This window comes from Euprymna scolopes, chromosome 27 (assembly GCF_053919585.1).
Source record: "Euprymna scolopes isolate OS-2025 chromosome 27, ASM5391958v1, whole genome shotgun sequence".
Taxonomy (NCBI): domain Eukaryota; kingdom Metazoa; phylum Mollusca; class Cephalopoda; order Sepiida; family Sepiolidae; genus Euprymna; species Euprymna scolopes.
Window position 1 is genome coordinate 92,266,548 of NC_136508.1, and position 27,989 is coordinate 92,294,536.

A 27,989-nucleotide genomic window follows, 5' to 3' on the forward strand; every position below is an offset into this window, starting at 1 on the left:
TAGGGAGTGAGATATAGTGAAGCTATGAGTTGTGCTGCCCGCTGCATCTGTGTAAGTAGAGAATCCAAGCCAGTTTTTGTGGTGGACATTAAAGTCACCAAATACATGTATTTGTGCACTAGTGTCAAGGGACAGTGCCGTGTCTATGCTGTCAGAGACTTTGTTTATTATGGTGCAGTCCTGAGTGGAGGGAGAGCGGTAGAGAAAATAAAAGTAGCTAATATTGTGTTGCATGTTTAGTCTAAAGCACATAAAGGCTTGATCATCTGTTTCTAGGTTTGTTTCTCTAGTCAGAGGGAGGGCATTACGAATGTAAACTCCAAGTCCGTGCATATGTCTGTCAGAGTCCTTACGGCAGAGTGGGAGATATCCAGGCATGTTAAAGTGGTTAGAGGGTATGGAGGAGTGTAGGTTAGTCTCACTTAGTGCTAAGATATCCGGGGTATTTGTTAGGAGAAATGCTTCAACATCAGCTAAATTAGTTCTAAGCCCACGGATATTTGTGAATGCAAGCCTCAAGGGAGGAGGCAAGTTGAATTTGTTTGTCCCTAAGCCTGGTTTAAGCTTATTTTTAGATTGTACTGTTGTCATATTTTTTAAAGACTTTCGGTTTAGGTAAGGGGGAGCTAAACAAGAGGTTATGCAGAGCATCAGACATGCATCACAAGTAGACTATCAGCTGACCTTTCTCCAATTAGGATTGTGGCCTCAGGAAAGCCCACCGGGGATGAGTGCAGGGTCCCTTTCCATGCGCGTCATGGCACTACAAACAACCCGATATTATTCAACTGTTGATGGAGCAGCCGCTCTAAGCGCTACCAAAGAGTTAGGGCTCCTGTACTACCAGTCGGGAACAGCAGCCAGGAACTGTCAATCCGGTACCCTCAACCCATTAGAAGAAGGTCAACCCAATCTAATTGCTCAGGCATATCTCATACTCAAGCACTCCCAAATGTCCAGTTTTAGGGGTGGGGTGTGCCGGGAATTGGGAAAACAGCGTTTGTTGCCCTAGCCAAGAAACAAGATCTACCGCTGGGTGTTTCTGTCGAATCACTGAGATAGTGTCTCTGCGCTTGACTAATAGGCAAAGAAGGATATGGAAGCCGGGCGATAGACAGAGCCTATCTACTCTTTAAGCAGTTTAGGTTTGCAAACCGGTGAATTTGTTTGAGTCACCAGCTCTAGGAAGGTTGTCATCCAAGACTGAAGAGGTCTCCCTCCCCTTTGGTTTAGTTTCACAGTTTTCCTTCTCCTAGACGGATGATCTGGGAAGACCTACTGGGTCCGTCAGCACTGAGAGTGTTTGCTGCACGCCTAAGTTCTAATCCAGGTATTTCTGCAATCCCGCATGGTTAGTTAGTGTTACTGGGTTAGTTTGTGGAGGTTATATCTCTGCTGATTAGTTACACTCCTCAATGTGATATAGGGACATTGCTATTTAATGTTAATGGATAAAGGGGGTGAGTGGACTCATGTAGTGTAAGCATCTATGATTGTAAGAAGTCTTGTTAGGGAGGAGATAATGTGGTTTGAGTCTTTCCCTTTTTATTTATTTGTTTATGTTAACTTAGGTCTAGGATAATCTTACAGTATGAGTAGGTATTAAGAATTGAGCTACGAGTTGTGCCCAAACTATTTTAGATGATAGGAGGGTTAAGATGTAAGTGCAATATAGTATGGATAAAACAGCAAGTTTTGAGTCATGCGTAATTAGGTGAATAGATATATGGGCAGGTTTTCAGTAGGTGCGAATAGAGTTGAGGTTGTAGGTATTTTCAAGTAAGAGTCATAGGACATTTTGCATAACAAGGAGTGTCGGTTCAATTTCGTATTAATCGTTGCAAAACTCTCGAGGAGACACTTATGTAATGCATGTCAAGCTGTGTTAGCTCGTGTTGTGTGGTTGGTTAATAGAGAGAAACGAAAAGATGCGTGTTGTTAGTTTTAAATATAAAACATGGAGCACTTTATTTCCAGTGCGCATGCGTGGTTGTTACAAAACAAGGATTGTCATGAAACGAAATGATAACGTTGTTACAAAACTAGGATTGTAACGAAACGAAACGATAACATCGTTACATCCCCCCTTTACCAATATGAAGATTATGATATTGAGCATATTCAATATATGATAAAAGGTAAGGGTTAATTCAGGGTAGACTGCCTGAATAGCTACAGCAAAGCAGGGGATTATTCTGCCCCATGAATTGCTTGCTATACTTCTCTAGAAAATGTTCACAAGTTCATTTTTGATGGTGGTCGTACCATCCTGCCACTGCGAGTGTATTGTTGGGAGTCTCTTTGTGGAGACTGAGTTGTACATGCAGGTGGTTCTGCAAATGTTACATGCTTTGGCGTTTGTGGTGGTGTTGGCCTTATTGGAGCACTCCTAATATGCTGCCGGTTTCTCCGTAGCATATATCCGTTTGCAGTTTGTAGGAGATATGATCGAGGACCATCTGCTTGAGAAGCTACGGTTGCTAAGTCCCAGTTTCCGTGTGTAGGGTTTTGTGCTCTTACCCTCTGGCCAGGATATAAAGGTGGTAGGTCTTCCTTGAGTACATGCTGGTCAAAATATTTCTTTTGCTTGTGTTGCCTTTGTTTAAAAGCATCATATATTTGATCCTGATCTTGGTGGTTGTTTTCTATTTTTGTTGCAATTGGGGATTGGATTCGTCTACCCATGAGTAGCTTGCGGGGCTGGGTATGGCGTTTGAGATAGGTGTGCAGCGCCAATGCAATAATGCAATTTCGGGTGTTGTCCTAGATTGCTTGGCCTTTTTGAGGATGGTCTTGATGGTCCTTATCTGGCGCTCTATGAAACCATTTCCCTGTGGTCTTCGAGGTGAGGTGGTCTGATGGTTGAAACCCCATTCTGTGGCAAATTCGTGGTAAAGGGCGCTTGAGAAGTGCGGCCCGTTGTCACTAACCACTTTTGACGGTATGCCAAACTCCGCGAAGGTTTGTTGCGTTATTTTTATGACAACACTGCTTGGTGAGTGGGCAGATAACTGTTTGATAACAGGGTACTTGGAGTAGTAGTCTGCTATGATCAGCCATTGATGTCCATGGAGCTCGAAAAGGTCTGTTCCAACTACATCCCATGGCTTTGTCGGAATGTCGTGCTGCAGAAGAGGCTCTGACATTTGTAATGGCTGATGTTGTTGACAGATGCTACATGAGTTTGTGAATTGTTCGATGTCTCTGTTTATATTTTTCCAATAGACAGTGTCTTTGGCTAGGAGTTTAGTTTTCTCCTGTCCTAAGTGAGCGGTGTGGAGTTGCTTTAGGATATCTTCTTGGAGGGTCTGAGGAATGACAATTTGTTGTCCTTTAAGGATGAGGCCGTCATCAATTGATAGCTGATCTCTTAGGCTCCAGAATTCTCTGATATCGGTAGGCAGTTGCTTGATTGTCTCAGGCCATCCCATGACAATGGTATCTCTTAGCTGGTTAAGCAGAGGGTCAGCTGTTGTGCAGTCTCTCAGTTTTTCAATGCGGTCAGCAGAGAAACGAATGGTGTCAACTCGAACATCCAGATCGATAGGGTCCGAATTACCGGGTGATGGCAGGCGTGATAACCCATCAGCCAATATGTTTTCGGATCCCTTGTTGTAGGATAATCTGAAATTATATCCCTGTAGCTGGATTAGCATTCGTTGTAGGCGAGCTGGAGCTGAGGTGAGAGATTTGTCAATGATCATGACAAGAGGTTTGTGGTCAGTGACAATTTGGAAACCATGACCCTATAAATATGTGTGGAATCTATGTGTGCCAAACACGATTGCCAGTAGTTCCCGCTCGATACATGCGTATCGTTGTTATGTTTGTGTCAGACTCTTGCTTGCGTATAAGACAGGCATTAAATTGCCAGCTGAGTCTGGTTGTAGAAGCGCTGCTCCTATTCCATGAAGACTTGCGTCACAGTGTAAGTAGATAGGGCGCTTGGGGTCAAAGTAGTGAAGCAGGGACGTTTCAGACACTTCACTCTTCAGGTTTTTGAAAACCGTCTGGTGGTATGGCTCCCATTGGAATTCTGACTCTTTGTGAAGTAAGTCACATAATACAGTGGTTTTTGAGCTGAAATCCTTAATAAAGCGGGATAGGTATGTCATTACACCTAGAAACTGTTGCAGTTCTGTTTTATTGCGTGGTTCTGGCATTTCCTGTAGGTCTCGTACCTTTGCTGGGTCAGGTTTCATTCCAGAATGGGTGTATATATTTCCGAAGAAGGAGATTTCCTGGCGTTTTATCTCACATTTCTTGGAATTCATTGTGAGGCCCTCTTGTGTGGCGACTTCCATGAGGTGCCTTAGGTTGTTGTCATGTTCACGTTCTGTTAAGCCATATACAACAATATCATCCGCTATACCGCATGCTCCTGTGCACTTCTCAAGTATTCTGTCCATCTCGAGCTGGTAGATTTCTTGGCTCACGTTTAAACCAAATGGAAGTCGTTGGAAGCAGTACCTTCCAAATGGTGTTTGAAAAGTGGTCAGGATCTAGCTTTCCTGGTCAAGCTTTATAGACCAGTATCCTGCCTTAGCATCCAGTTTTGAGAAGTATTTTGCACCTGCAAACCGGTGATTGAGTTCCTCAACTGTTGGGATTTGATGATACGGCCGCATTAGGGCTTTGTTTAGTGCCCTTGGGTCTAAGCAGACCCTTATTGTGTTGTCGCGTTTGGTTACATATGTAAGGGAGCTTACCCAGTCAGTTGGCTCCTCAATACGACGAATGACATTCTGTGACTCCACCTTGTCTAGTTCAGCCTTGATCTTCTCCCGCATGGCTATTGGCGTTCTTCTTGGTGCGTCTATGTGGCATGAAGTGTTAGGGTTGACAGTGAGCTTGTGTGTTTTCTTGAACTCGCCAATGCGGTCGAATCTGTCGGGGTATAAACGCATCAGATCATCTATGCTGTTGATAGGTTGTTGCTGAACGGATATGGCGCGGTTCATTGTCCCAACGTTGAAGGCTACAGATGTTGGCAGGCCCAGTATAGCTGGTCCTGGAGTGTTGACCACATAATATTGAGTGTTGAGCCATGAAGAGTCCTTGTATTTGCACCTGATGTTTGTGGTGCCATGGCATTTTATTTCAGTGTTGTTGTATGCTGTCAGTACACATTTCGTTGGGTTTAGTGATCCAGTTATTGGGTTTCCATCTTCGTTTATGGCGAAGGGGCACATACTGCAGAATATGCGTAAAGGTAGTGTGTTTGCCTGTGCATCCGTGTCTACCTTCAGTTTGAGGCTGTGCGTACCTGGGTGGTCTGTCAATATAACGTTGATATTGACAAACGCTTCATTTTGTGTTGTTTTTTGTTTGTGCAGTGGATGTTCACTGTTAATAGTGCTGAATGTGAGGTGCTCCATCGCCGCATGTAGTTTTGTTGTGGCTCGGTCGTCATGCTCAGCAACGCTGTCGACTTTTCGGCCTGTTCCATGTTGTCTGTGCCTTGGCTGGCTGCGGCTTTTGTGCCAGGGTTTTTCTTGTTTCCTGGGTCTGAGTCTCGCTGAGAAGCACAATTTGGCCCAATGGCCCATTTTCCCGCAGGAGCTGCATATGTCGTTCTTGGCAGGGCAATGCTCCTTGCCAAAACGGTGGTCCCGTCCACAATTTTTACACAAGTTGCTGGTATTTCTGTTGCCTTCCTGGCGTTCGCGACCACCGCGATTTATGGTGTCTATCTGTGACAGGCCATGTAGTTGGTGTATTTTGTTTATATACACGGCTGAAGCCTCATATGTGCGTGCTAATTTCACAGCCTCTTCTATTGTGTAGCCCGTCGGCTTGTTCAACAGTTCTTTTTGTAAGTCCGGTATGGGCATGTTGGCTATCAGTATTTCTACTAAACGTTCGTTCATTTCATGGGCTGTGAAATCGCATTTCTTCACCTGTAAGCGACACCTGTTTAGAAATATGTCGGTCGTCTCGGTAGGTTTTTGTTGGTATCTACTGAGTTCGAGCCTACATATACGGTGGTTGGTTGCCGGTTCCAGCTGCTCCAAAAATGCGTTGAAAATTTTGTTGGCGTCTCTCCGGTCTCCGTTTGACATAGACCAACTGTTGTATCTACGAATTCCTTCCTCACCAGTTGCGAGTAGAATGATAGGCACTTTCTCTTCTTCTTTAGTTCCCTTCGCTGTGAAATAAAGTTCCAAACGTTGTTGGAATATCTTGAATGACTCTGCAGTGTTAGGCGAGTCCCAGTCGAGAATGGGAACTGGTATCGATATATTAGCCATAGTAGTAGTAGTGTTGTTGCGAGCTTCAACGAGTGTGTGTGTGTGTTTTACGAAGTTTTGGTTCGAAAAGAAAAGAGAAAAAAAAAATATAATGTCTTACTTTTATCGTTGTTTTATTTTATTTTTCCCTTTATCTCGCCGCTGTCACCATGTCAAGCTGTGTTAGCTCGTGTTGTGTGGTTGGTTAATAGAGAGAAACGAAAAGACGCGTGTTGTTAGTTTTAAATATAAAACATGGAGCACTTTATTTCCAGTGCGCATGCGTGGTTGTTACAAAACAAGGATTGTCATGAAACGAAATGATAACGTTGTTACAAAACTAGGATTGTAACGAAACGAAACGATAACATCGTTACAATGCAGATCGCTTTGCTTCTGAGTACTTTGGCTGTTAAATACCTGCTTCTGAGTGCTTAGGCTGTTAAATACCTTACTGGATAGGAATGAGCTCTAATGCATGTCTTAGAGGTAGAAATGTATAGATGTTTAGTGATGGCTATTAAAACAGTTTGCATGTGAGGGTTAGGGGCTGGAAGTTAGAGATTCCAGTACAAATGCGGTGCAATGTGGGAGTTTAGTGGCGGCTTGGTGGGAAGGAGTAGATTGTTAGCATTCAAGAGAAAAGGAGTTATTTATTTACAGATAGTAGATCTCCATTAGGATTTTTGAGTTACAGGTAAGGTTTAGTTTGAAGAAAGGGAAAAAAAATTTTTGTTTTTTTTTTATTTTTTGCCATGCAGGTAAGACAAACGCAGTCGTCTTGGAGGTAAAATGTATATTAAGATTTCGTAGCTAGCTGTCAGGGTTTTTTCCCCCAGTTATAAGAGGAACACCTAGTTCATTGGGATTTGGAATTGTAGTCATTAAGGTCAGGCACAGAGTGTTGCATCTACTCAGAAAATTAGCCCTAGTATCACAGCTAAGATTATGTATATTGCAGTTACAAATATAGTGATAGTTAAATTATAAGCCAAGTTCAGTGGTTTGGTATGGATATCATGGAGGACACTTTAATACAAGCAAGCGTACGGTAATTTCAGATATTAAGTATACTACTTAAATAAAGTTCTTCTGTCTTCTATAGTAGAAAAAAAAAGAAGATAAATCCTCGCTCCTGTTCGGTATTCTTTGACTAGGCTATTCATTTTTCGAGTCGAGTTCTAACTACAGACGGCTCGCATGGAAGCAAGGAGTTAAAGACAATTTATACGCATATAATTAAAATACATTAAATAAATAAATTTAAGAGAGAAGATATAAACAACAGTTGGTAAAAAGCTAAAAAAAAAAAAAAAAACGGCTCGCATGGAAGCAAGGAGTTAAAGACAATATATGCGCATATAATTAAAGTACATTAAATAAATAAATTTGAAAAAAAGCAGTTGGCATTTTGGTAGGATTAGGATTGATTAATTTCACTTAGGTGTTATTGTTGATAACATATACAGGTGACTATTATTATTAAACTAAAAACTACTTTTTACAAATGTTTTTTATTTACTAAAACTAAAAATAAAACTAAAACAAAATCAATCAATAACATTTAAGAACTGTTTTTATTTAAAATAAAAAAAGGCAACCACAAAGTTTAATGATTTACAGAAATCCAGTTTATAATATGCACTAGTACCAAATTTTCACCTGACCCAGTGTGACAAACCAATAACATGACTTACCACAAACAAGTAGCTTTATTGGATATTTTCTCCTATAGACCATATATATATATATATATATATATATATATATATATATATATATATATATATATATATATATATATGAATGACCTTGTAATCCGCCATGGATCCAAATATATTCATACCTTAGAACGTCAATTAGATATTGGCTTCCTGACTTAATAAAGCAGTGGCTGAATGATCAATCCAGCTGGGACAAAGGTAAATGACAGGAATAATAAAAATATACAGAAAACCTATACTTGGGTGGGTAAAACCACATATTATGAATCCTGCCCATGTTTGAGTATACCAGCCACGTAGACCTGTAGGACCAAAGCAAATGGGATTTTTCTCCTTCCATAAAGGGCTCCGAGATGGATGAGAAGCATGACTGATAAACCTTCTAACCTTATTATGAATAAAAAAAAAACTAATAGACCACATGTAGAGTCTGAGATGGACTTGGACAATGACAATGCAAATAAAGCCTTTCCACACTTCATAGTGCAAGAAGTTACTTCTGATGAACCACTATCACCCTTCCTTATCCAAAAATCCATATCAAGTAAAATAATCCCTCAAAATATTAAAAAATTAAGAAATGTCACAATATTAGTAGAAGTATTGACAAGTTGTCTTCTTTCTCTGAAATCAATAACGCATCACTTCAACACCTTCAATCAAATATGGTTCAAGGAAAAACTACCTATTAAGAAGTTATCAGGATCCCCATCCCCATTCCTAAGTCAAAAAGAGAGAGTACAACTCCACAAAATTTTAAATGTATAGCATTGACAAGTTATCTTTGCAAAACTTTTGAAAGAATGTTAAATAGAAGACTAAACTGGTACTTGGAAACCAATGGCTTAATTACCAACATGCAAAGTGGTTTTAGAAACAAACGAGGAACACAAGGAGTTCCACGAGTTTATATTTTGTCAGTCATTCCATTCAATATAAAATCTTTAATATTGCAAAATGTTTAAATGAGATAAATGGCTTCTTATATGTAGATGACTTTGTAATCTGCTATAGATCCAAATATATTCATACCTTAGAACGTCAATTACAGATGTGCATAAACAAACTAACACAGTAGACCATAGAAAATGGCTTTAAATTTTGATTATGTCCATCTAAAGCATTCCTGTTGCCTTTGTAAAAATTTATAATTGTAATAATTTCTCATTCTTTTGGGATAACCTCTTTTCATCTGATTTGTTTTACCCATGGCCATAACATTTCTGTAAGAAAACTGGAGATTCTTCCAGCCTTAATGTTCTTATACCTTCTTGTACCATTTCTACCTCAATTTTTATAGCTGCACCAGATACCACTTCTGCAACTTCTAGATTGTCTCAGTTCCATGAAAACTCTATAGTCAACAATCTTTCATAATAGCATTTCCAAGAATACTTTTTTCTGTTTATTTTTTACTAACAAACCATTTTTAATGTTCCAACAGTATCCATATTCGTCTTTGCCAATTATTTAACCATTTTGAAGACTTTATTCTTTGCTGGACTAGATTAATACATAATAAGATGGCTTTCCCTTTTCCTAAAAAAAAGTGTTTGCAACCAATTTGTCCACAACAAAAACAAATTTCATCTCTTTCTGTATTCCTATCAGCATATCCATTTTTTCCATATATACTCTCAACATCACCAGGAGTCTTTCCAACATGACCATTCAAATCTCCTACGACAAGTACGTCCTTCTCATCAACCTTACAAGTTACTGCAATAAGCCTGTCATAAAACTCATCTTTCAGATATTCACTCAAGTCACATTATGGTGCATAAACATATGACAATTCTCTCGCCAATAATTATGATTTGATCGCTTACATGATTAACTTCAATCACTTTAACTATCCATCTCTATCTAATAAAAATACTAACACGTTTTTTTCTTTTCATTTCCAATTCAATATAGCTTATATATTGCATTCTTTCTCACAATAATTCTAGCAGATGCATCTCTTCAAGTATATTGGATATAACATGGGTCAATATATCTTCTCACATAAAATTCAACAATCTCTCTATTTCTTTTTTGTTTTTCAAAATCTCAGCCTGTTTTTAAGACGGACTAATATTGTCCCTTTCTAAAAGTTAGAACAAATCGAATTCTTTTAATAATAAAAATACATTATAAAAATAGTATATATTATAAATATAATATGAAAATATGAATCTTTTTCACATTAATAATGTTTTTAAGTTTGTTTTATTTATGGTTCGATTATTATTCAGCAATTGTTGGAGAGTGGAATGGTATCACTAAAAGAGAAGAATGCAAGTGATTTTATCTTTTTAGCTCATTTTCTACCAGATGAGCAAACAACAGCTGAAAGATGCTGCTGGCAAATTCATTATTGATAACTAAAGTCATTGTTTTCTTTTTCAATCTTTTCAGAATGTAATAATGGTTTCTTTGGCAGTGAATGTACGAAGGTCTGTCATTGTGAAGACATCAGAAAATGTAATAAAACAAATGGGAAATGCAGTGATGGGAAATGCGCAGCAGGATACAAGGGAGATAACTGCCAGGAAAGTAAGCAAATTTATTGAATTATATTTAAAGAATAATTGAAATGTATATGAAAATATTGTGAAGTAAAAATAATTAAAAAGTAAATTTCATTCAAATTTTTCAATTAATTTGAATGAAGAAATATTTTAAAAATTGAATGGAAAATTATATTAATGGTTAATAATAAAACATTGAAATCCAATCATTTAAAAAATAACTACTTTTCATATTTCATATCAGATTTACAATTGAACATATTTAATTCCACTTGTAATTATGTTGAGTATCATGTAATCACGTTTCCACACTGGTGTCTGCTGAGCATCGAAGTTAAGCAACATTGAACCTGGTCAGCACTAAATGGGTGACCATTTGGGAATTCCAGGTGCTGTATGTACTCTCTACTTGGCATTGTTTCCAATCGTCCTGGACTTCTCCTTGCCACTGGGCTCAAACAGTGCCGATTCAGGAGAGGTGTGATTAGGGATTGTGCAACCTTTGCCTCACAATAACATGCACAGCTGCCTCTACAAGGGGTATCCTTTGTCTTTGGAGACTGAACGAATGCATCAAATTATGTTGATGAGTAAATGTTAATTCTAATTAATTACTAAAACGTATATGAATTAAAAACTTGAAGGTAGAAGAATTTTACTCCACCATTTAAAATTTTTGCGGAATGAGTAATTGGAATTGATATTCAAAATTAATTGCGTATTGTCTCTGGTGATGTTGAGCTTCTCTTCACTGAAAGAAGGATAATCGCTTTCCCTAAACAAACCAGTACAAACTCGAGCATTTGGTTGTAAGTAAATAGTCCAAACTACTTAAAATGATTGGGTATTAATTGACAAGCAAAACAAGAGACTAATATCTGCATTGTTTTGTTTAGATTTCAAAAATCACCCATAAAAATTCTATTAAAAGATTGGGTTACCTCCCTTGATAAATCTTTCATTTTCAAAATAGAACTCAAAGCAAATGTTACTCCTTTTTTGCAAACCATGCCATGAGTGTAACTTTAGGATCCAACTATTTTTAATGGCATTCATTGGGTTTTATTTCATATGGTTTGTTGCATATTTCTTGACATATCTTTTACCAATGGTACCTCTTTTCTCTTTAAATGTATGTAGCCAACACCTTAGATTTGAACTTTATTTATACAGCCAACACCTTAGATTTGAACTTTATTTATATAGTCAACATCTTAGATTTGAACTTTATTTATATAGCCAACACCTTAGATTTGAACTTTATTTATATAGCCAACACCTTAGATTTGAACTTTATTTATATATGTTACACGAATGACACGGTCTAAGCCGGGTTGACATGCTAGTATATATATGTGTATAGGTGTATATACATATATTTATGTTCATGAATTAAAATGTGGCACGCGTCCGCGGATGAAATGTCAGAAATTGACAAGCTAAACGGGAATTGTTTCAATACTTCTCACAAATATAAACAAAGCTTGTTATTGTTATGAAAAATGTAACAGAAAGGAATCTGGTTACGTGGATGTTTTGAAAAGATTGACAGGAAAAAGTGACAGAAGGAAAAAGATTGCAGTTGGAGATTTGATTGTCAACCAAGTGGACGCCACGATAATTCTCTCTGTCGCTCCCCCACTCTCTCTCTCTCTCTCTCTCTCTCTCTCTCTCTATCTATCTATCTATCTATCTATCTACCATAAGCAAGAACAACAGGAGAAATAAAAAACGGACTGTTGCTTACACCAATGGTTGTTGTGTTTTGAATTCTTAAAAAGGGTTATAATATAACATATAGCCAACACCTTAGATTTGAACTTCATGAACTTTTCATCATTCCTTATCTTGTACGGTTCTATTATCAAGCTTTTCACACATACTTGCTACTGACATGCATATATGCAATTAAAGACACATGTCTCGCTATCGATAACCACACTCATACATTCACATCCACCACATCAGGAAATGATCAACATTTATTATTGCAAGCAATTCAATACAACATTTTTTTACTTGCTTTCAAGTTCATATGTTAATTTTGTATGTTTGAATTTATATAAAACCTTTTTATTGTTTATATTTGTTTTTCATATTGATTCTGTATTAAAATGACATTGTAAGTGAGACATCTCTTCAAACGTGCACTCTTGAATTATCACTTCATATTTGGTCTACCTCGAGTGAAATACAAAAACAAATACAAATATGAACAAAATTGAAACATGGCAAATAAGGAAACTGAAATAAATGTTCAATGAACAAACTGAGTTAGTACAGATTGTTACAACAAAGATATTGATTTGTATTATTTGCATTCATCGAACTACGGTTCTCATCTTGAGTGTGATTTTCGTAACGATTTGGTTTTGATAGAAAAATTGTAACAATTAAGTGATTAACTGTTTGAATGCATCATCAGTTCTATTGTCGACTGTCTCCATTACATATTTATTAACTTTATTCATGGCACTGAACATGGTTGCAGGACATGATGCGTCAAAATTAGAACTCTGTGTGCATTTTCACTTTAGCAAACAAAGTGATCAAATATAGGCTTTGTGTTTTTGAAAAGTTCATTTTCATTAAACTTTTGTGTTTTGTTTAGAAGGCATCATAAGATTTAAACAATTCAATAATAACAACACTGATTGATTTCCACGTAAATTAGCAATACAAATTGATTTTCGTATAAATTGCTTTGGAAGAACAGCATCTCTTTATTGGCTAATGGTTGATTTCCTCATGACATCAGCGTTCTGCACCCAATGAAAAAAGTGCCATCAACATTGAGGGATAAAACTGCTTCTTCTTTGTTTTTACATAAGCATCCCCACTTATCAAGGCCAAGAGGTCACTCGAGGATAAGTGTTAAAGAGTGTACAGTAGATAATTGGACAATATAGTAATCGTTAGTTATAAAAATTCGGTAAATTTGTTAACTTATATGGAACAGCTCATCAAAAACTTGTTTATGTTAGACTTGAAGACAACCATATTGTAGTCAGCTGGAAAGTAGTAAAACGGAAGACAATTCCGTAGGTGTGCAGTTCTAAGAAAGAAGCTTTGTTCATTTTTTACGTTTAGGTTTAGGCACAGAGAAAGAGTGAGGGAAATTATTGATAGTGTTTTCTGCTAGACAGGTGTTTCTTGTGAAGTTTGGCGATGCGGAAGGGGACCAAAGATTGGAGCTCAGTCGAGCACTTGCCATGAAAATAACGATAAAGTAGAGACAGATCGCAACATCTCTTCTGTGAGAAAGAGCTTGCAGAGAAGAGAAAATGACATCCCCTACAAGGCTATGAAGTCTATTTTGAACCCTATCAAGGCAGGATAAGTCCTTTCTAGCAGCTCTGGTCCAGATGTGGCAACAGTACTTTATCTTTGGACGTACTTGGCTCTTATATAGATAGAGAATTGCATCAGCAGTGAGATATCGATAGAAGGATCCTACCATTTTTCCAGCAGCCTTGGCAACGGATTTAATGTATGTGCTCCATTTCGGATCAGGAGTAAAGGTCAAGCCCAGAAGCTTGTCAAAACATAAGGCCTCCCCAAGACGAGAGCCATTCATTTCAATTGATGCCAGATGGGGATCAGAGCGTTGATAATGTAAAGATAAAAGCTTGGTTTTAGATGCGTTAAAAGTAACAAGCCACCTCTTTCCCCATTGCACCACTTGTTCAAGATCAGAGGAGAGAGAATCAGAGAGAACTTGGTCATTTACAGTCTTAGATGTGCTACCATAGATAGTAGTGTCATCAGCATAAATGTCTAGGAATGATGTAAGGATGTGATTTGGAAGATCATTAATGTAGATCAGGAAGAGAGTTGGGCTGAGGAACTCCAGCATTAATACTGCGAGTTTCTGATTTCTGCCCATCAACCACTACTCTTATGAACCTATCAGAGAGAAATGATTTAATAATTGAGAAGACATTTCCAGCTATACCGTAGCTGGAGATCTTGTGAAGTAACCCTTTATGCCATACTCTATCAAAGGCCTTTGATATATCAAGAGCAATTGCCTCCATTGAGAGATTGGCTAATCCTATAAGATATAGCTGTAAGCACATCTGCTGTAAATCTAGCAGAATGGAAACCATATTGCATGTCACTAAGAAGGTTATTTTTGCTGAGATGGTTGATTACTTCTCTATGTAACACAGATTCCAGCAACTTATTCGTGACGCACAGGAGACTTATTGGCCTGTACCGAGAGGGAGAAGAGCGATCACCTGGATTCTTAAATACAGGGCATACTGATGAGATTTTCCAGGGTGATGGGAAGCAATTCTCCTTAAGACAACGTTTAAATAGTTTTGTAAGTATGGGTGCTAGTTCTGATTGAAGTTTTTTGAGTACTATAATCGGAATACCGTCAGGGCCGGTTGCTTTACTGGAATCAAAGTTTTGGATTAGCTTGGCAACATCACATACAGATATTTGTATATCACATAGCATGTTTTCTGATACAGGAAGAAATATTGGGGGTTGATGGCCTAGGTCGCAAAGGGTAGAATTAGCTGCAAAGATCTTGGAAAAGAGTTTGGCTTTGTCTGATGCTGACGAGATGGCCTCAGGTCCATTGATGATAGTTGGGATAGAGCACATGCTTCTGTTCAGGATTCTGTTTGCTATTTGCCAAAACTGGTGGGAACCAAGCCGCTGCTCAGCTACTTTGAATTTAACGAACTAAGCATACAGCTCTCTTGCATTTTTTATTACTTTTTTATAGTAGTTGCTGGCAGTCCTGAAAGCAGCTTTAGTCTCAGTACATCTATTAAATTGGTAGCTATAGAAAAAGTGATTTCTGTGCGCGATGGCAGTAGCATATTCTGGAGAGAAACACAGCTGGCTATTAGGGTTTTGCTGGAACTTTTTCGAGGGTATAAAATGGTCTATACCTACAATTAACCATTCCGTCAGATCTGATACTATAGACGACACATCCTTTTTAAACATGGAATGCAGAGGTAGATAAATGTACGGAAGCTATCCCAGTCAGCCATAGAGTATCCATATACTGTACGATAGAGAGGTACATCTGAGGACTTATTATATTTCATTTTTATCTTAACTGATATAACAGAGTGGTTGGAAGATCCAAGTGGAGACAGAACGGAGGCTGAACACAGTTCAGGGCAAGTTGTGAGAAAAAGGTATAGGAGACTTGAATACTGATCATCACTATCGGGCACACTGGTGGGTCCATGAACAATCTGAGTGAGGTCATAAGCAATGGAGAAATCATGACAGAACCTCCCCTCATCACCGATCTTGTTTGAGTGAGTTAAACATTCCACATTGTGAACATTGAAGTTTCCACAGACACGAATATTAGCTGGCAGATGAGCAGATAGGATGTAGTCAATTTTCTCAGAAATGCTTTTAAAGATAGTAACTCCGCTATTGGGGAGGCAATAGAGAGAAAATATAAACACAGTCTCGACAAAGCGTTACACACAAATTATTTGGACACTTATTCACTGTTTAGATAAGTGGACAAATTCACTTGTTTGCAATCCCATGTTTGTATAATCTCCTTTGATTATTTACATATTTCAGGGATAACGATCGCTCGGATCTAGAGATGAAGTCTATTGCTTTACATATTTTTCTTTTACAAATTTTAGTTAAAAAATAAACTTAATTATGGAAGCTTAAGTTGGTGCATCAAGTCTTGATATATTTGACAACATTAATTTTTTGCAGAAAGATATTGTTGTACATACATACAGTGGTCACTCATCTATTTTTTTAAAGTTTATGCACTTCCACCTTTTGTGGAAGACAGATGTTTTGGACTAAATAATTGGGTTAAAATTGTATCGCTTCACTAAATTTTCGATCGCTATTCTTTTGAGGTAAAATATAATTTACCAATTTTATATGTTCCACTCTGCTCAATTTCCTTAACAACCAAACTTGTTTGAAATGTGCTCAGTTTTCACTGTCCGTATATGTTTTCATAATGCCTGAAATATGAGGAAAAATAAATAGCCTCATTCAACAGTCATTCATTTTCTATGAATCCAAAAATTCTATTGTTGGCATTAGTTTTCCAAATATTTTTCTAGTCAAATGTTTTTCTAGAAAGACATCTAGTATATATGGGAGGGATCACATGAAGGTTGCCAACATCCTAAGTGAAAGTGATTATGTGGAATGAATAGAATTTAAACTTGAGACACCCAGATCGTCAGTCTATGTCATTAACCACTGAACCACCATCACCTCCCATTTATCAACGTTGTTACAAATCGTGTTCTCAGAGAACAAGTTTTGTCTGTACCAATTTTGCCATCCATTTAACAAAAATTCCAATAATTTCTATTTCTGTAGGGTCTGAAGGGTCATCTCAAATCTTTTATTTTGTGCCAACTGTTTTTTTTCTGCTTCCATTTTATTTTGATAATATTGTACTAATTTTTAATGACATTTTATATATGGATGACCTTGTAATCTGCAATTTATAATTGTACTAATTTCTCATTCTTTTGGAATAACCTCTTTTCATCTGATTTGTTTCACCCATGGCCTTTAACATTTCTGTAAGAAAACTGGAGGTTCTTCCAGCCTTAATGTTCTTATAGCTTCTTGTACCATTTCTACCTCAATTTTTATAGCTGCACCAGATACCACTTCTGCAACTTCTAGATTGTCTCAGTTCCATGAAAACTCTATAGTCAACAATCTTTCATAATAGCATTTCCAAGAATACATTTTTCTGTTTATTTTTTACTAACAAACCATTTTTAATGTTCCAACAATATCCATATTCGTGTTAGTCAATTATTTAACTCTTTTGAAGACTTTATTCTTTGCTGGACTAGATTAATACATAATAAGATGGCTTTCCCTTTTCCTAAAAAGGGTGTTTGCAACTAACGATTGCAATCAATTGGCTGACAGCATTTTTCATTTGAACATAAATCATCCAGTCAACATCAACATTGGCATCGATACGCTGAAATATTCCAAACATTCAGATAACATCTGTATAAATCTATGTTTATTAGATTTGTTTTCCAAGAAAGATGGTTACATTTAATGCTACTTAGACTAAACTTCTTTCCTTTGACAACTACGAAAAAACTTTTCAACCAACAATTGCCATTACAAATAGCACTTTACCTGAGAGTTGATCATCAAAGCTCCTTGATTTAATATTCACAGGAAACATGTATTTGAAGAAATAGATTGAGGATATTGTCAAGGCTGTTTTAGGCACACTTTTAAATAGTAGTCCCCTATGTCCAAATTGCAATACGCCTTGTTTGGCGTGAAGAGTAAAAAAAGTAATAAATGATATTACATTTTCATATTTCCCATTAGTCGATTTTGCAAGACTTTTAATATGTTTAGATTTTTTATAGGAATGTATGGTATAAAAAAAAATTGTGTTGCAATTTGTTTGACGTCTTTTAATTATTTGATCGGGCTAATAGGAAATCTTCAGTCCATTGACGCTGACAAATGCATCTAGAGTCATTAGAAGTAATTAAATGATTCAATCATTTTTCTAGCAACCTTAGCAACAAACTGGATATATGTTATCATCTGATCAACAGAAGTTCATTATAGTGTAGTTTGATTTTCCCTCACTATTAAAGGCAAACCGTATGTAACTTTGCTGTTTTGTAGATGCTAGTAAGTAATCACTTAGGAAAACAATGGTTTTAAAAATTTTATCAAACCACAAAATGAGAAAAAATAATTTGTATCATTTGGATGATTCTAACTACTCTTCTCGTGGAAGTTATTCTCACTTTTCAGTCGATATAACCTCTAACTTTTTTCTGGTGCATTTTTATTTATATATTAATTGTTGATGTGGGTCCTAGTTCATCTAGAAGCTATTTTCTGTTTTAAAGATTCAACCTCAGATAAACACGTTGTGCAATACTTTTTTTGATTCTTCAATTTCTTGGTTCATCTCGAAGATGCAATCAGCAAGAATTCCTGCTACACTATCATAACGCTATCATTTATCCATTATGACATCATCTATTTTCAAGTAAATATTTCTTTCTTGATAACAATCATTTGAAATAGAAAAACGATAAGGATAGGAAATAGAGGAGGAATGAGAGAAATATTTAATAATATACATAATAAATACTGACCTAATGGGTCACAAGTGCTCTAGTTTATTATAAAATTGTTTGGTGTTTTAAAATAATGATATAATTATCATAGAAAAAACGTCATTGGTGGATGTCATCTTGTGATATTATAAATTTAATGATGAAGTTGACCTCAGAGTTTAAGAATTGTAAAAAAATTTAAATAAAAAGAAGAAAAATGTAGTAGAAGAGAGGGGTTTCTTGTCTGTAATTACCGTGGAGAAAGAAGAAGACAAAAAAACAGAAAGAACAAAAACTGGCTTCTCGCAGACACGTGGTTCGTTACAAAGAACAATCCAATCGCCAGAAACACCTACACACACTTTGCAGGACGCCCATGACTCCTGTCCAGTGTACCGCCTTTATAGCGGCTGGGAATTATGTATTTGCATAATCGTGCGAGAGAAAACGCGATTCTTCGATAATTGCATGGGGTAAACGCTAATAAAAACCCATGGATGCCATTTTGGAACCCTCTCTTCTGCTCGGCCCGAAACACAACAGACATATCCGAGGTAAGCTCTCTATTTCCCCTCATTTCGGTTATTGCTAATTCTGCTACACTCCCCTGTGATCTCATGATCACAAACGGGGCAGGAGGGTAGTCGTCTTTGTCGGGTACTTCTTCGAAGAACCGGAGGCGGGACTTCCTCCTTGTCATCTTCCTCATTACCACCGTTATTGCCACCAGTCTGTTTCATAGGCGATGTTTCACAATCAGGGCAGGGGGGTAGTAGCTGTCTTTGTCGGTACTCCTTCGTAATGGCAAGACGGGTGGTCTCTCTTCCGCTTCTTCAGTATGTGCATCATACTCTGTCCTTTCAGAAGACATTGTACTGTCTGAGTCTTCCCCTTCCTCCGATGTAACAACATAATGGCGAGGGCGCAGACCTATCACGTGGCGAGTCACACCGTCCACCAAAATCGATTGAGGGCTGATTACCTTGGTCACCTCACCCTTGCCGAACCTCGTGGTACATCGATTTTGCAGTCTTTTGACCCACACGCGATCTCCAATCTGGTAAGAGCTGTTCTTGGGACCTGGGGACGCTGTTGCGAGATTGGTCTCCTTTACTCGAACCTCGTATCAATAAATCCTGTTGGCAGGCGCAGTGAAGGGTGATGTGTCATCTCTTGGTGTGATGTTATACCAGTAGACAGCCTCCTGTATGGGACATCGCATTCTAGCTGCTATTCGTTTCACTGTACGGTGACATTGCTCCGCTATGCCATTCCCAGCTGGAGCGTATGCACAATGGAATCGCAAGTGAACTCCCCATTTATGTGCAAATGCTTGGAATGCTTTGCTGCAGAAAGCCGTGTCATTGTCTAAAAGGATTTCATGCAGCGAGTCACGTTCGAGGAACACTGCCTCCAACTGATGAATCACGCTTGCTGAGTCCTGCCTTGCCAATTTCCTCCAAATGGAGAAACGCGATGGATCACGGTCTGTTAGAGTTAAAAAAATGGAAGGTGCCATAATGCATGATATCCATTCCAATTCTCTGCCAATTCTCGTTAACTTCCAGCTTTCCCCACCTGACTGGTGTTGGGTCAATGGACTGACATTCCTCACATTTCCGTATGACTGTTTTAACTGTTGCTTTTGTCACGGTTGGGCAACTTCTTCTGACAAAGTAGGTAGTACATCACACCCCCGGATGTCCACTACCTTTGTGAATAGCCATGATTTGACTCATCCAGCTCATCTATGTGAACCACGCCTATCACCGTTTTTCTTTTTCATTGCCTCAAACCATCGCTGTGGTACTCATGTCAATTGGTCAGTGATGTTTCGTGCTGATGGAACCAGCATCACGTCCACTGTCAGCCTGTACTCTTTCACGAGCTCCTTGAGAGTGCTTAATCCAGTTAGCGTGTCTGAAATCCAATGGTATACACGGACAGAATCTGTCTTCATGTGTAGCACCTTGTTCTGCCACTGAAGAGCCAAATTGATGCCTTTCAATACGGCATCCAGTTTGGCTAAGTTGATATGTTGAGAGTCATCTTCAGGTCGCAGCCAACATGCATCTTCCAACACAGTTTTGCACATCTCCAAGGCTGCACCAATTGCTAGGAAGCTAGCATCGACCCATACATTCAGCTTTTGCCGTCCACACACCAATTTCCCTGAGCTGGATCGTTCTGCTGTGCAGATTTTAAGGTTTTGAATATCATATGATGAAGTACGGCGTACCTTGCTTCATCATCTCAGCCCTTTGTTACCGAACTTACTCTTCTTCTGAGTATTCCAAAAGCCACATGAAGCTAACCACACACCGGAAAGTGCCCGACAAGTTGACCACACAAGGAAAACATTGTTCGTCGTGTAACAATGCTGGGAGCCTCTGGAATTGCATTTCCTCGCTTCCACTGCAGTTCACTGGGTTCCATCCTGACCGCCAATCCCAGCACCCGTGCACCGTCCTTCAAACGCTCCGGGTTCTTGCACTCCAACTACAACTGCACTAGGTGTTCTCTTACATGAGTCACGGACACTACATCTTCATTGACAAAAATGTCATCAATGTAAGCAGATGCTGCGCAGCTAACAACTTCTTCCTGAGATAATACTTCGCTGACAATTGCTCTCATTATCAGGGGAGCCACATTCAAACCAAACCCCAGACGGGTCAGACAGTATTTTTTCCCGTCGATTTCCACAGTCTGGTATGACCACAGTGTCTCATGCACCTGGACTTGTAGGTATGCTCTCCTGAGATCCTGTACCTTTTTATCTTCATTCGCACAGTTTACCCGCACAAACATCTGCGTTGGCCGTAAATGTGTCTACGTAATGATTTAGCTCCCGGTAGTTCATCACTGGGCGCACTTTGGTTTTGTTCTGCTGTATCACAGCCATCAGGGGAATTAGGCCTTTGGGAGGTCCCAATTTATTCTCTGAGTATGGCACGAGCCAACCATTATCAATCCAGGTGCGGAGCTCCTGCGTGTATTCTTCACGGATTTCTGCCGGCACTGGGTATTCTGACACTCGATTGTGTAGCCTTTCAGGGGGGTGGTCCTCAGACCACTTCCACGATGCGATCCACGTTCGGTTTTGATGGTCAAAGGTGGCAGTGAAATCCGGTTCATTAATAGAAATGGCTGCACATTTAATATTTTTCCTGCCGCCCAGCCGCACTGATCCTGTAGGCTTGACAACGACACCTCCCAGAGCTTTTATAGCATTCATCCTTAGAAGTAAGTCAAACCCCAGCGGTTTGCCACGCACCACCAACACATCGATTCTGGTGGACGCACATTCATCAGTGGACATAGAGACCACTCAAACACCACAGCACACATGGGACATTCCACCAATCGTTTTGACATTCACGTTCGTTTTTCTCCAAGACCGGTACCAGTCTGCATGTAAAATCGTCCTAGAGCAGCCTGTATCAATAAGCGCCAAACATCACATCCCATCAACATGGATGCTTATCACCGGGAGCGTCGTGTTCGCATCTTGGTGGGGAAGGAGACTGGCGCTTATGCGTCCTCCCCTTGCTCATTTCCCAAGCAGTTCCGAGCCCAGTGTCCACTCTCACCACAGCGGTAACACTGTGTTCCGCATTTTCGACAGTCCTTTGCAAGGTGGCCTTTAACACTGCACTGGAAACAGGTCACACTAACAGGAATATTCTGGGCCCTGTTGTTGTTGGGTGAGCGTGTGGCTGCAACCACATCCTGATTTTGTTCCCCAGTCATCGTCAAAATTCTTACTCTCGACATTAGCTCCCCCATGGTCAGGACTTTAATGTTCAGCACCTGTTGAAGAACAATTGACATGGCGAACCCAGTGACGAAAGTCAATTTTGTGCATCTCTCTAAGCCATCTCCTGCGAATCCAGCCAATCCAACCAACTGCCTGATATTTTGTTGGTGTAAACATCCACACATCCGCTAGCCCATCTAACCATAGTTATTTTTCTGTATGCTGCAAACGCATCGGTAAATGCCTCCTTTAATCGGGCCCCAATCTGGTCTATTTCCTTTTGATCGTCCTCCTCCATTTCCATCTAGAGGGCCAGTGCATCACCTTCCAGATATAAAGGTAACAGACTCGCTACATCATCCACCTGCTGAAGTTGTGCCACAAGTCTCACTTTTTTCAGCCATGCTATAATGTCTCCCTTGCCAGAGAATGGCATGATAATATCACTGCTTATCCGCACCTTCACCATAGTCACGGCAAAATAGCTTGAAGCAAAATGTAGTAGGCAAAAAAAAAACAGGAACACAGATAGGAAATAGTCAGTATCGCCCACCTCTAGAAGAGAAGGATTTCTTGTCTGTAATAAAAACCCTGTAGAGAAAGAAGAAGACAAAAAACAGAAAGAAAAAAAAACTCGCTTCTCACAGGCACGTGATTTGTCACAAAGAACAATCCAATCGCCAGGACCACCTACACACACTCTGCAGGATGCCCATGACTCCTGTCCAGTGTCCTGCCTTTATAGCAGCCGGGAATTATGTATTTGCATAATCGCGCAAGAGCAAACGTGATTCTTCGATTATTGCATGGGGTAAACGCTAATAAAAACCCATGGACGGCATCTTGGAACCCTCCCTTTCGCTCGGCCCAAAACACAATTGACGTATCCGAGGTAAGCTCTCTATTTCCCTTCATTTCGATTCTTCAATTTCTTAGAAGTCTCAGATAAGCCAACACACAATTAAAATTAAAATTAAAATTTTCATTTTCTATTATCTTGCTTCAATATTTATAGAACCTGTGGTTCTAAATGGTATGTCAAAAGGAGACTCTCATTTTTAAAATGCTTTGTAAAGATAAAACAAAAGAAATTGTCATTTTAACATTTAAAAAACAACTTTATTGGTTATCTTCGTTAATAGCATGTATAAGAGAGAAACAGATTAGTAGCTGAATGTGTTTTTGTTTGGAAACATAGATTGGATATTAGAAAGGTTTGTTGAAAGAGAAATTAGTTCATTGTTCATATGTTCTTGTATTTATAGTAGTTGTGAAAAGAGTTTCTGATGTGGAGACGTTGATTAGACAGCCCAGTTTCATGAGAAAAATGTTCCTGTGTATAGGTGCTATAGGAGCGTGCGTGCATGTAGAGACGGAGGCAAAGGATTAGAGTCCCATGGTAGAAAAGAGAGTATGTGTGTGACCCACACGTGGAAGCAAGTCGGTGTTTGAAGATAGCCGTGTTGGCTTGTATGTACTCACACTAGCCCGGGACCAAAGGTCCCAGGTTATGTCTGCTGTCAGCAGTAGCCAGGGAGAAAGAGAGAGAGCTTGTTGCCGATTTCATGTTTTATACACTCGGTCACATGACTGAGAGCTGGCCTGTGATTGGACAAGCCAGGAAGAAAGTAGATTTAAAATCTTAAACTGCCAGAATTCGCTCCTGCTTGTGCTTGTTGCAATTTTCATCTGCTACAGCTTCTAATTCCAACAGTTTCTCCAATTGAATTTAAAAGACTTCTGTTCCGAGTTAATTTGACTCAACCTGACTTCACTTTAGCAATGGAAGTTTTCTATGGGATATTTTGGAGTATGATTAACAGAATCCTTCTACATTTTTGCACCAGATAATTAAAACCTTGAACATTGTGTCCCACTAAAGATTAGTTCACGTTTGAAAATTATTAATTGGTGGTTTCTACTTTACCTCCAGGTAAAGTTTCATGGTTTCGTCTGTTTATTCCTTTGAAACTCCAATCTCTGGTCAACTTCCAAGGAGGGGGTAACAGTTAACAAGTGGAAGTGCTGCATATCCTAAAGGAATAAACTAACACGCAATGCAAAACTAAACTTTGAATGCTCCATTATCAGGTTGACAAGAAAGTTCTTGTGGTTTTTAACTTTTAAATTCACATGAACATATCTTGGCTCAAATAAAAATTTATTGATCGAAATAAGCACCATCAGAATCAACACATTTTTACCAACACAAAACAAGTGTATTTATGCCAATTACATCAAAATCTTGCGTTCTGGTGGCGATGAAGTTGCTTAAGGCATTTTTGATATCGCTTCGGTTTTTGAAGCATTTCTCATGCAGAAAGTTGTCGAGATGCTTGAAAAAGTGGTAGTTTGTAGGTGAGAAGTTTGGAGAGTATGGCGGATGAGGCAGAGTTTCATAGCCCAATTCATTCAACGTCTGCAGAGTCAATTTAGCAACATATGGTCGGGCATTATTATGGAGAAGAATTGGAACTTTCTGTTAACTAATGCTGAGTGTTGTTGTCAAAGTTTCTAATACATTTCATCCATTTGTTGACAGTACTTCATCGTAATAGTTCTGTCCGTGGTAATAGTTAAGAAGTAGACTAGTTTTAATGCCTTATTATATTGCTCTAGAATCTTTATGCTTCAACTGTTATAGATATATATGTTGATTTTTAAAGATAAAGTGCAAGTCCTAGTTGTACCCATTTATTGTAGCCAATGAGCAAACATGCATCTGTTTCTTTGTTGTTTTTGTAATGTGCATCCAGGAGATAAGCGCCTGCTTGTTTGTGTGTTGTGTGGGGGCGTAAGAGAGACGGACGAAAAGGAAAGACTTACCTCGAGACCGGCTCGGCGTCACCGACCGAAAATAGATAAAGATCAAGATGGCGGCCGCCGTCTTTTGTAAAGGATGATATCTTGCAAAGTCACACGAATTCTCGCAATATGCAAATTTAGCCGGCCTACAACGACCATAAAAGCGGGTGATGAAAAGGACGTTGGGGGAGCGACGATTGAGTTGGTCGGGGAATCGTGTTGCTGTTGCTTCGCATGCCGTGTGAGGATATCTTACCATTGTTGGGTCCGGTCTGAGTAACCGTTCGCGTCCGTCTAGACACCTTGCTAGTTGGATTCCGTGCAGAACCGGTGTATACTGGTTATTGAATTGCTGCAACATTTATAACATCTTTTCCTGAACTTACCGTGTTAAACAGAGAGTCGGGCGCCATCTTGAATTTTTCCTTATACATCTACAGAGGGCGCAGTAATTTTTTTTAAAGGACTTTCCTTACACATTTTTCTACGAGCTATCTCGGCAGTTTGGCCTCTAGGACTATGACCGAGTCGAAATTCGACTTAAAGCTCATACCCGAGTTTGACGGGTCCATGTCCATTGTCGACTGGGTTGAAAGGGTCGAGCTGACGTGCGACCTTTGTGAGGTAAAAAGGGTACACACTGTGATTCCCCTGAGATTGGCTGGGTGGGCCTTGAGTGTATATCAGCAACTCAGTGCTGCCGAAAAAGGAGATGTCACCGCAATTAAAGCTGCACTGTACAAGGCATTCGCCATGGATCCTTGTACGGCCTATGAGAAATTTTCTTCCCGAAAACTTCTACCGGAGGAAAGCGTGGACGTTTTCTTCGCGGAGTTAAAGAAACTCGCAGTCATGTTCGGTGGAGGGGTGTCGGAGCAGACGCTCGCGTACGCGTTTGTGGTGGGCCTTCTCACTCGGGTGAAGCAGCTACTGAGAGCCTCAACCAGCGTTTCAACATCGACCATGGAACACTTGATGGAATGTGCTCGAGCCATCATCAAAGATGAGGAGGACCTGGGGGAACCAGTTGTGATGGCGACACAGACAGGCCAGATTGGCGCTCAGGAGATTCCGAATCAAAACCCTGCAAGCAATGGGAAATGTTTTCGCTGCAGCCGACGCGGACATTTTGCAAGGAATTGCACCAACAGGCGGCGTGTGCGCTGTTTTAATTGTGGCGGTTTGGGGCATCTAGCCCAAAACTGTGCGGGAAACATATCAGGGGAGAGGACGTCAGTGCCGCCCTGCTCCCCGAGCAAAATTTGAACAAGGCGAAACCAGTGATGACCGTCTACGTAAACAGGATACCCTGCTCAGCACTTCTCGACTCAGGTTGTTCGCATACTATAGTGAGCGCCAGGCTGTGTCCAAGTTGGACTAAGAGAAAGATCAAAGTCACCACGATAGGAGGTGAGACTCAGACATGCTGTGGAGCTGGAACTGTCGAGATCTACACGGACACCGGTGCAGCCACTAAGATCAATGTGCTCGTGACCCAAGGAAATCTCCTGGGGTTTGACCTGTTGCTCGGATACGATGCCATCAAGGCGCTGGGGGGAGCTGCAATTCATCGGGATGGAAACGTGCGATTCTTGGAGGCCCCAGTGTGTGCAGCGCTCCACATCGATTGGCCGGATTTTACAGTGGACTACGACTCTTGCAAGAGGGCCTAGATTGCATCTTGGAAGTGGATCGAGGGAATGGTACCGACTAAACTCAAGAATGGGGTTGCAGAGTACCCTATACCCAGTGAGGCCCGAGCAGAATACGAAAGGGAACTAAAGGCGTTGATCCAAGATGGCTGGTTAATCCCCTACCCTGAGGACAAGCTTGGGCCTCCCAAGGGTCTAATACCCTTGATGGCTGTAGTCCAGCATGACAAGTCGAAAGTACGGCCCGTGCTGGACTATAGGGAGCTTAACAAGCATATTGAAGTCTACACTGCCAATGCTGACGTATGCGCCAGCAAGTTGAGGGAATGGCGTCAGAAAGGCACTAATGTCTCGATATTGGATTTGCAAAAAGCCTATTTACAGGTGCGAGTTGATGAGACGTTGTGGCCGTTCCAGACAGTTTGGTTCCAGGGGCAGAGGTACTGCCTTACACGCCTCGGCTTTGGCCTAAATGTGGCACCACAGATCATGAAGACTATTGTCAACACAGTATTGTCCCAAGAAAAGCCTATGAGGGACTCAACGTCAGCTTACATTGACGACGTATACGTCAATGAAGATGTACAGTCTGCGTCGTGTGTCAAAGAAAAGTTGGCTCAGTTTGGTCTGGAATGCAAGAATCCCGAACGTTTGAGAGAAGGAGCACGTGTATTGGGATTGGATGTTTATGAAGAAGATGGCACCCTACAATGGAGGCGTGGCAGTGAAATTCCAAGCATCCCCAACATCGTTACAAGGCGGACCGTTTTTTCTTGGTGTGGAAAACTTGTTGGTCACTTACCGGTCTGTGGCTGGCTCCGCGTAGCTGTTGGTGTAATTAAACGCAGAGCAAATTTAACAACCACGGGTTGGGATGACATATCCGATGATGTCCTACTAACTCTGATGATTAAAGAGACACTGGAGAGAGTGAACAAGAAAGACCCTGCCTGTGGGCGGTGGTGTGTTAACGGAGACAACGTAGGTGTGTGGGTTGATGCCAGTTCTTTGGCGTTGGGAGTATCGTTGGAGCAAGGAGGAAACATGTTCGAGGATGCATGTTGGCTGCGGCCCGTAACAGATTCTCAGCATATCAACCTGGCAGAGCTGGATACTGTTGTAAAGGGGGTAAATCTGGCCCTGCAGTGGCAGTCTAAGAAGTTGACCTTGTACACAGATTCTCTCTGTGTCTACCACTGGGTGTCTGACACA

General features: G+C 39.9%; 2 protein-coding genes across 2 annotated transcripts in view; one reads left to right on the forward strand and one right to left on the reverse strand.

Moving 5' to 3' along the window:
• Positions 1-3,821: 3,821 nt before the first annotated feature.
• LOC145248743 (uncharacterized) lies at positions 3,822-4,409 on the reverse strand. Its single transcript, XM_080110389.1, has one exon. It carries the CDS (start codon positions 4,407-4,409, stop codon positions 3,822-3,824), a length of 588 nt encoding a protein of 195 aa, XP_079966515.1.
• A 3,980-nt stretch (positions 4,410-8,389) lies between these two features.
• The window catches only part of LOC145248744 (uncharacterized), a 164,968-nt gene continuing 145,368 nt past the window's right edge, over positions 8,390-27,989 (forward strand). Inside the window, exons 1-2 of the mRNA XM_080110390.1 lie at positions 8,390-8,498; positions 10,355-10,492. Coding sequence (XP_079966516.1) covers positions 8,390-8,498; positions 10,355-10,492 — 247 coding nt within the window. The remainder of the gene's footprint in view (positions 8,499-10,354; positions 10,493-27,989) is intronic.

What these genes read in the sequence shown, in the direction of transcription:
- LOC145248743 (XM_080110389.1), bottom strand. Translation starts at nt 4,409, where the DNA reads ATGGACAGAATACTTGAGAAGTGCACAGGAGCATGCGGTATAGCGGAT.